Genomic DNA, 10,112 nt, shown 5'->3' on the forward strand with positions numbered 1-10,112 from the left:
CTTTGAAAAGAACGTTATGTTTCTGAGTGATTGACATTTTGTATTCAAATGGCATGTAATAGTTACTCAAATACCAATACTTTTTTGTTAACATTGCCTAAGGGGTTCAGGTTAGCCATCTCGCTAGAACAATCAACCTTTCTCCTCTTTTCTGAGATCCACTGCCCACCTACATTTATTACATAATTAATCCCTGTGACTCCCACGCGACAGCCACCTGAATGTGCTCTCCAGGGTCATGAGCAAACATACTATCCAGCTCACAGTCACTCTTCATGCACTGTGACAACAGAAGCTACAGGCTAAAGCCACCGAGGTGCCGCGGCTTGTTTGCAGACCGGCTCACACACTGAAGCTTTCATATTCAGTATACCAAATCTGAAAAATGGGACAACCAACATTCAAAGGGCTTTTACTAAAGAGGAAAATATACTCAAGTGATCTTTGTACATGTAATTGCTAGTGTATCTTCTTTTCAGTGTGTGCTAGTGTGGGTATTTCTCCGCTCTCTCTAACACAAAAAAGGCCTGTGCCCCACCGACTGTCTTTTTGTACCACTGGCACAGTTGGGGTTAGAACAGCTCAGACGCATGACTTGGGGGACAGGGCACTGGTGCGTGGCGGTGGTATATGAAACTCTGTCACCTCATATTAATGTGAGACGAGAGGAGGAGGAGGAGGAGGAGGAGGAGGAGGAGGAGGAGGAGGAGGAGGAGGAGGAAGAGGAAGAGGAGGAGGAGAGGATGGCAGGCAGCAATCAATGCTAGCCCTCTCGCTCCCCCTACAGGACAGAAAGAGGCAGAGCAGCCTTCAGAGAGATTCAGTAATGAGGAAATTGCAGTCATTCCTCAAGCATTCTTTAAAAGAGTCAAAGAAATGCGAGTGGCAGAAAATGTATTACTCAGTTTTATAATTGGCTGCATTGATTTTTCCTACCCAGATTTTTCCCAAGTGGTCATATAAGAGAGGAAGTCCACAACCAGCCTGCTTCATTAAAACATTCCACATTCTTTAACTACTGCAAATGTCTTTAAATGTGTTCAAATAAATGAAATATTAACCAGTTATGACATTAGTCATTAGGGCCAAAGTCAAACTGTAATCAATGATCAGTCAATCTATGCTTAACTTTAAAGTTCTCATGATGAAAACATTAGTGCACTGCTGCTCACTATGCACACATTCTTTTACTTTTTTATTGAATAATTAGCAGATTTTTCTTAAGGTCTTTTTTTGGGCCAGAAGGGGCACTTATTGGAGATTCTCAGATTTGAAAGGGGGAGGCAAGGCACTTGAACCGGCTTACTGGGCAGGGGTTTAGGCACTGGTGGCCCAGTAGAAGCTAATTTTGTGCATTTGAAATTATTATTTGTTCTAGAAAATGTCGGGAAAATAATTGTGAAAATTACAAGTTTTGTCCAACAAACAGCCCAAATGTATTTATTTTACTGTCAAAGAACATAAAGAAATGCAAGAGAAGCTCCCAAGTGAGAAACTGAAGCAATGAATGTTTGGCTTTTTATTTTTATTCAAGTGATTAATCATTTACTAAAGTTTTTCAGTTCAACTTCTCTTTCCTTTTGCTGATGGTGTCACAATGTATAGTGCAAAAACATATTTCGTCAAAGAGAATTGAATAGTTAATGAAAATATCCAATGACACATAGACAGGATGTAGCATTTGTAGTTTTAAGGGTGGCCTAAAAAGAAAAAAACACAACTCCCAGATTCCATGTAATCCAATTCATGATTTCTGCATAAATGAGTAACTTTCTGAACCATACGATTTAACATTTCTGTTCTGACTGCATCCCAGAAGTGTTGATTCAACTCTATGCTAATTTTAGAAGTGTTGCATTGCATCCATTTTTACTGAAACATTTTTTCCTGCTAATCCTAATATATGATCACACAAGTAACACAAAGTGACATGTTCGTCTGCTTCAGGCTGCACGCTCGCTTGTTTTCTGAGTGAAAGATTTTCATTTCAATATACTGCCAATCACAAAGAGTGCAGAGGCACAAGAGAGATGGCATAAGAAGTCACGTTTACTTCTGAGTACAGAATGACAAAAAAGAGGGCACTGTAATTATAGGCGCCATGTCTTGCCACATCATTTTAATTTCACAGGCGTTTCTTGAACTTTCAAGGGTATTTTGCCCTGGACGCACAGTGTCAAAACGTGCCACTCAGACAACAAATCTTGTCAGCGTGTCCATTATGCTTGGCAATTATAATGAGCCATGTCAGGGAGGGTGTTATCCCTTTCCATCCCTATGAAGTGCCTCCACTCCATCACTAAGAAACAGTTCAGCAAACCCATCACACCAGGAGCTACACACAGGATTAACAGAAATATACAAGTGACATATTTCAGAAAACAACAAAGAAAGCTTGTTCCCCAAAGCGACATCTCAGCTCACCAGGAGGACGCTTCTACTGCGGCTTTATGATGGCCATCATTCATTAAAAAATAGGAAGATAAAGCAAGTGAATGGAGCTGTGAGGAGCACAGAGACAGGTGGCATGTGGGAGAGCCAAAGACTCCTGCCAGTCACCCCAGAGAGAGGGTGGGAGGAAGGCGGGAGAGGGTGGATGAGGTGAGGAGCAAGGGCAAACAAAAAGGGGGAAACTGTGAAGGAGAGATACAGTAGAGGGGAGGGTAAGAAAGATGGAGAGGGATGAAAGACATGTGGTTGCAATGACTATGGAGACAGAAGGAAGGGAAAGAGAGGGAAGAGAGGAGAGATTGAAGAACAGATGGATTTTATAAAAAGAGGTGGGAGATAGAAGGCAACAGAGGGAGAAAGAAGAGGAGGAAAGGTAAGAGTGATGGATCAATGTAGGGCATCAAAAACAGAATTGAGCATAGGGGAGGCAAAGACAAGAGAGAGAGAAATAGAGAAAGAGAGAGGGAGGGAGAGAAGGAAGAGGGGATAGGATAGGTGATGCTGACCTCAGATGCCAAGCACATAAACAAACAGAAAATCATAGAGGTGATATCAAAGGCTCGTACCAAAATGTGCAGGAAGCAGCCACATGGGTGGGAAAACAAGAACACAGTCCTGATTCTCCGCTATGGAAATGTACAGTATGATTGCTTTTTTTTGCAGAGCCACTGAAGCCATCTAAAACATATGGAAGTAAATTGAAGGGCAAGTGCGTGTGTGCGTGTGTGTGTGTGTGTGTGTGTGTGTGTGTGTGTGTGTGTGTGTGTGTGTGTGTGTGTGTGTGTGTGTGTGAGAGACACCAGCTCTGCATGAGGTGAGTGACGGGCATGAATATTTAAAGCCTCTTGCCGTCGCCGAGGTGACGGCTATCAGCACGTCAGTCCTGCTGCAGATCCATTCACAGCTGCTGCCTTATTGGCACAATTAGACAGGGATAGGGCTCAGATTAATTGAACTGGGCTCTCCATTGAATCCCTCCAGAGCCTACAGGTCTCTCATTGGGATCACAGCGTGCTCTATTCCTCTGAGTGATGACAAGCTGAAGCGCTATTGGCAGCCGTGCACACACTCTACAGTAAAGTCGCCACCCGTGTGCTTTGACCGGCCACATGATGATTCATTGCTTTATTGAGTCGCCAACATAGCTGAAAATACTGTAGGAATTTGAGTCCGCACAGGGCTAGAATCAAACACTGTGCTCAAATACATACTGTGTAAGATATACAAAAATACATGCAACATTGAGGGAGATAACTATTGTGAAAATATAATAATAATAAACCCCAGATTTGCTGTGCTGATGCCCAGACATGAAGCTAACCTGTTGTACTTCTATAAAGTGCAGATGCTTCAGAGTTAAAGGCTTTCAAACTAATTTAAGACCAACATTATATGTAAGACCTATGGATTTTAAAATGGTGTTATGAATCTCCAATCTTGCCTTAAACTGTGTAATAAGGTGTGTGGAAATGTTTTTTTGCAAATCAGAATGTATGAAAGTTGAAGAACAGTACCCTCTCCTGGCCTAGGGAACAGGATGAGATCTTACTCACAATCAGCAGCAGGTTTAGAGATGCATCTGTGTTTGTAAGACATCCATACACAAACTTGGGAACACAAGTATTTAAGTGAATCAACACTAACAAGGTTAGTAACAGGAGAACAAATATTCAGAAAGGTCTTTTTTTCATGTATATTCTGCGAGTTTAACAGCAGAAAATTGCAGTTTTCACCGTGAAGCTTTCGGCTGTGAATGTGTTAAAGAACGGAACAACTGCTAAATCATTCCCCAGATAAATGCAGGCTGAAGAACACTGCTTTTATTAAAGCATTTTCATCCACATGTGTTTACTTAAACTGGCCCTTTTGTGTTCTGTCTAATAAGTAAAATAAATATGCATTAAGAAATATTTATATAAAGCTATTAGGGAATAAGTACACTCTAAAGCGCTTTCAATCTGCTATTCAAAATCTTTTTTAATGTAATAACTTATTGACATGTCCATCTGCATGGTGCATTTTAAAGCAACACAGAAGCAACACATGTAGGCCTACACTGGTTGGAGATGCTTTCTACCTTTAAAGCCACGTCAGGGCACTGGAAAGGGAAACTTTCTCTTTCTAACCCTTTCTATGGAACTCAGCACCAAGCCGAAGACATTCATCTCAAGAAATGGGTCACAAATACATGGTGAAGTTAAAAAGGTAAAAAAACAACTACTGGGTACTTTTTAGTTAACATTATTCAAAGAGGAGTATGGAGGACATTGGTCGGGTCGATCAATATACAGAGGGTTCTTTAGTGAGTATTTATGGTACAATGGACATGTTGGTTATGCAGTAACCTGCAAATGTCATCCAATGCAAAAGTGTGACTCGTTGATGTGGTTTTCAATAGTTTGTGTGCAACATTTTTTCATATCTCAAAATAAGTTATATCAGGCTAGAACCATAGCTGTTAATGGGACTTTTTGACAATGGGGAAACTAAAGGATATTACCAACCTTTTCCTTTAAAGAGTAGTACTCTGAATGTTAATGATTTTTCAAATTGATATTGCATATATATTCGGTGTTTTTCTGTTTTAGAAAAGTCAATCTTATGCTCACACTGCAAAGTTGACATGCCAGAAATCCATCAGATGATCAATGAGCCTGACCGTAGACCAGATGTTTTGACTAACCTCGAACTTCACATTAAATGTCAACCAATCCAGCAGACATTCAGCCTAAATGATTCAGGGGCGATCACTTTAGGCTGATATTGGTCTTCATCTATAACGTGTCCACCTAAATGAACTTCCATTATATCAAGACAATGACATGGTACTTACAAATGTGCGACTAATCTAACTAATACAAACCTGGTTAGGCCAGGGCTTGGTGTCAGCTACACTGGGAATAAATATTGTGCCATTTTTTATTAAAACTTGGGAACCGATAAAAATTGTAATAGTCAATCTTCATTTTTGTGGAGAAAACTTATAATCCTACGACTTAAATATGTTAGACGTCAAGATAAGTGAAATATAATGAATTTTTACATTAGAGTGGTAAGTCTAGTCCACCTTCAGTGGAAATGGTCATTTTATTTCTCACATGATAAATAATATCTAATACTAATGCACTATTTGTTCGACTGCAAAAACAGTATCAGTGTATTCCTGGTGTGTGGGTTGCATACCTCCTCCTGGTCCAACATGTAGCTCTGATTTCCGGGGTTCACACTGAGATGGGGGTTCCAGCGGTCTTGGGATGAACGGTCGTGTGAGGGGCGCTCGTAGACGGGACGCTCGTGCGGGGTAAGTTTGAACGAGGGAGGGTCGAAGGATGGACGGTCGAAGGAAGGCCGGTTGAAGGAGGGACGGTTGAAGGAAGGACGGTTGAGGGGCGGACGGTTGAGGGGCGGACGGTCGTAGGCGGGACGTTCGTGAACGGGACGGTCGTACGAGGGAGCGTGGAAGGAGTGGGCTTGGGAGCGATGATGGTGATGATGATAGGAGGGGGGGACGGCACACCTTGCATCTGGAAAGGAGAGAAGGAGGAGGGGGGAGGAAGGGAGAAAAAGGAGAGAGAGGGAGGACATATAAGCTCAGTTAGGATCATGTGTAGGAGGGCTGCGATGCTGCGACACACGTCTGTCCTCATAGTGAGTGTTTTTGATAGGTCAGCGTGAAAGACGTCATCAGTTATAACAAGACTATGCAGAACAAACCTGATGAGGTGGTAAACAGTAATTCATCTTTTTTATAGAGCTTGATTTGTTGAGAAGACAAGACAAAAGAGGCCTTACAATCTACAGCAATACCTACAGTAAATAGAGCAGCACGTCACATTCAGGAAATGATTAGGAACGGGGAAACAGCTAGCCAACACATAATCACAACTTTATGCAAACAAGTTTACCACAAACACAAATGAGAACAAAAATACAGTTTCTCTTATTTTCTGCAATAAAGAAGATAAACAAATATTAAGCTAATCTTTAAAAAAGGGTCAAACTAGTAAACTACAGTTCATACACTATATTTGTAGCTTGTCCATGTTTCCCATGACCTCAATACCATAAGAGGAGAAATAAGTGTTACTAGGTGGAACAAAGCAAAGATACCTTTGGAAACTCAAGACTCTTTTTTTCTTTGATATTTATATATTTGAAGAAAGAACCCGTTAGAGATCCTGCCAACCCCCCATTTGCATGTGAAATTGAGTATCCATCTCCGTATAAAAAACAGCTGAAAGATTATAATTGTCTAATTGAACGAGTCCTAGATCCGGCTCACAGCCCAAATCTAATCATCTGTTCCTTCGCCCAGGGCTGTCAGAAATCTGTTTTGAGGTGCCTGAGACATCCTGCAGACAGACAGACGGACTAAACTATAATCTTCTCGGTTGGGGTACAAAAATATCTTTTAACAGTATACCCAACTTTGAGAATCAATCAAGAAAATGTGGGGAGGGGGGGATGTAAATGAGATTTGAGAGCCATCTTTCGTGGGTAATCTCAGAAATCACACTGCATTGGAGACATTAATATGGATTTGTTTCCCCAAAGTAGCTGTTTCAGTTCTTTAGTGAAAAATGTGTGGCTAAAGACCTTTGGTAAATGAGGTACTTTGTCTTTTCTTTCTTGGCTGCTGTCAGAGCTTTCTGGCCTTATTGCACTGCTTTAACTTATGTTTTAACTTAAGGAAACACGACATAGGCACAGAATAATAACCAAGCTTTTACCAGTCGTACAATTTAATTCATGTAAACAGTATTTGTGTCCACTGGTAACACCTTTCTTTAGGTCACAATTCTCTTTCTCTGTGACTTTTAAAATGCCTAAATGGCTTCTTCTAATGCATCTGTTGTTCTTATATAGACATGGCATTCCCTCTCCCTCCTTTTAAGACTCCTTATTTATCATCCCTGGTTAAGCTTGAGATATTTGTATTTATTTTCCATGAAGCGAAAAACAACAGCAGCATCTCCGACATCAGCTTCAGAATAGGCCAATAAGCATTTTATAGTTTTCAGCTACGAATACAAAAGCAGTTCTCTCCCTATCCTGTCTGATGCTTGAATTCAAAGACCATCCACTGTTTCAGACACAGTCCAGTGGAACATGGCTGTGTGTGTGTGTGTGTGCGTGTGCGTGTGCGTGTGCGTGTGCGTGTGTGTGTGTGTGTGTGTGTCTAAGTAATGTTCCCCCAGGAGAACTCATACCACACTTGATTCCCACAATCACACTTACTTTAAGTCAAGTATAGAGAACTGATGTTTATTTGACCCTCTATTTGATATGGTGACTGACTCATCCTCTCCCTTTATAATAAGCCAGAAACAGTCACCTATGACCCATAATGCAACACTACAGCATGTCATAAGCGATTATTTTTACGGCATCGTCACTTCTCAGATTCTTCCAGACAGTTGACGTCCTCAGCCAGAGCGGTAAACCACAACAGGAAATTGTCTAATTGTGTCAAAATAACAACTGAGGTGATCTTTCGAGTTCCTTTTTGAATTATGGATCGAGCTGCTTAAATATAGATGAGCTCCTAAACAAGCACGGCTAATTAATATGGGTGATTTCAGAAATGGAAAGGAGCGAAGCATGTAGAGCTGGTTCATGATTCTCTCCTAATTTTCATCTCACTGAGGAAGGGAGAGGTTTGGTGTTTTGATAATGGCAGATAAATGGATAAGGTAAATGGATGATGTTTTTGTGATGTGGGATAATCACTTTTAACACCCAGCCACTCTTTTGTCCAGTCACAATAAGTTGCACGTATACAGATACATATTCTTTGTTGTGGATGTTGTAAAAAATGATATGATTTAATATAAACTATTAGGGGGGAAAAAGCTCAAAACTATGAATATGGGCCATAATTATGGTGTATTAAAGGGTGACGATAGACTCTGTCTTTGGGTCTGCACAATTAGTAAAAGATAGTCAAAGGATATTTAACTGGGTAAGACTGACGCTTTTAGGACAATATTATAGCCTATACTGTATGTTTAATTGTTTGTTCTTCTCCAGAACACCTTCCCTGGGTTAATCCCGCAATTACAAATTGCTTACATTATGGTTTCGTTTTCCAAACTTTTGGTATATTACAAATCCAAAAACAGAGAAACATGTACATAACAATATCTGAAGGCATACGGTTATTGTCTTAACTGTTATGTCTTGGTCAAATACAAGTTCTGAAACCCCTGAATACTCCACATACTTTCATCTAGGACCCTGAACGGCAGCTATTACTCACATTTAAAAATCTGGTTCAATCCAATGTTTTGGCATTTTTCTGAAAAGTGCAAAAATGATAAATGTTCTTCCAATTGATTAAATTATGAATTGCTGTAGCACTAGTCCCAACAACTTTGAGAGCCCACAATATTTTATAAATGTCAGTTTCACCTGTTGTATGTAAATAAATATATGGATATTTCAACATAAGGGTGTATTTCTTTCCTGGAAAGTGATACTTATGGAAGGAACATCTTGTCCATCTTATTTGATGTTATCTTTGTTGGTCACAGATGAATAAGCCAGGATACTCACAAAAAAAGGAAATACATACTGCGGAATGCGGTGTGATATATTGTCAAGATTATGACTGGAATGGATGCGTCTCATCACAATTTCTGTCACGACCATGCATAAACAGCTGAAAAAGCATTTTAGGGTACAAGGCTTTACACTCTATTAATATTCTCTGAGCCGTTATGTTGCACAGCGGGTTGTTGGAAAATGCTATCTTCAAAGCCTACATGGCAAACTATTTTTGTTGCGAAGGGAAATTGTAAAAGTATTATAGCTTGCATCAAACTAAATGCTCTAGTTGTGAGCACACACATATATTTTCATTAGGAGGGGGACTGGCAGTTATGGTGATCCATCACTGTCGAGTTTAATACCTTGTTCTTCATAGTGGATGCGTGTGTCGACTGTAAAAGCAGATGTGATAGATGCTCAGTAAGTGCACTATGAATTGTTGGTCACCATCACAGGGTTTCAGATTAAGCACTCTGTGGCATGCTATCCCTTCCTCCAAAAAGCGCCTAAGCCCTTGAATCCAAACTCCGTGAGTGTGCAGAGCAAAGTCATGATGCTGAGATATTCACTGGAGGATAGCAGCGTGAGTCATCCACAGCCCAATCTGCACTACTCTACAGTAGGCCTACCTCTCCACCCCCGAGGCTGCCTATTAAGGGCCTGTGAAGCGCAGTGGACAGAATTTCAATGAGCCGACTCATTCTTCTGTCCGTCCGTCTGTCCGTCCGTCCGTCCGTATGTACGTACAGGGTACACACATACTTTACAGTAACGATTTGGCACAAGCAGAAATGCTGAGATGCCTCTTTTCTTCCCTCATCTTCCTCTACCTCACTCCATCCTTCATTCACTTTCAACGCTCGGCTCTATGTTTCCCTTGCTCTGCCTTTGTTCCTCTCTCTCCTTCCCTCTTTCTCCATGGGCTCTTTACATTGTTCTGCCATCCTTAGCAGTTTATAAAGAAGAGTCCCATGCACCAATCGGATGACTGGTCAGCCTTAGTCAACGTTGTCATTACTGGAACCCGACTGACCTAATGTTGATTTATACACATCACTGAGCTAAAAATAAAGCTTGCAATATCCCTGGGCCGCCCGGGGCAGATAATGTAC

The 10,112-nt window shown here is 40.9% G+C and overlaps 1 protein-coding gene across 2 annotated transcripts in view; it reads right to left on the minus strand.

Moving 5' to 3' along the window:
- syngap1b (synaptic Ras GTPase activating protein 1b) overlaps window positions 1–5,970 on the minus strand; it is an 85,285-nt gene extending 79,315 nt beyond the window's left edge. The window contains exon 1 of one of the 2 annotated variants that reach the window (XM_034112847.1): window positions 5,635–5,970. In XM_034112847.1, the coding sequence (XP_033968738.1) occupies window positions 5,635–5,652 (18 nt within the window). In that variant the 5' untranslated portion in view covers window positions 5,653–5,970. The remainder of the gene's footprint in view (window positions 1–5,634) is intronic. The other variant, XM_034112846.1, reaches the window with a different exon arrangement.
- Between the last annotated feature and the right edge of the window lie 4,142 nt (window positions 5,971–10,112).

Source organism: Trematomus bernacchii, unplaced genomic scaffold, assembly GCF_902827165.1.
Source record: "Trematomus bernacchii unplaced genomic scaffold, fTreBer1.1, whole genome shotgun sequence".
Classification (NCBI taxonomy): Eukaryota; Metazoa; Chordata; class Actinopteri; order Perciformes; family Nototheniidae; genus Trematomus; species Trematomus bernacchii.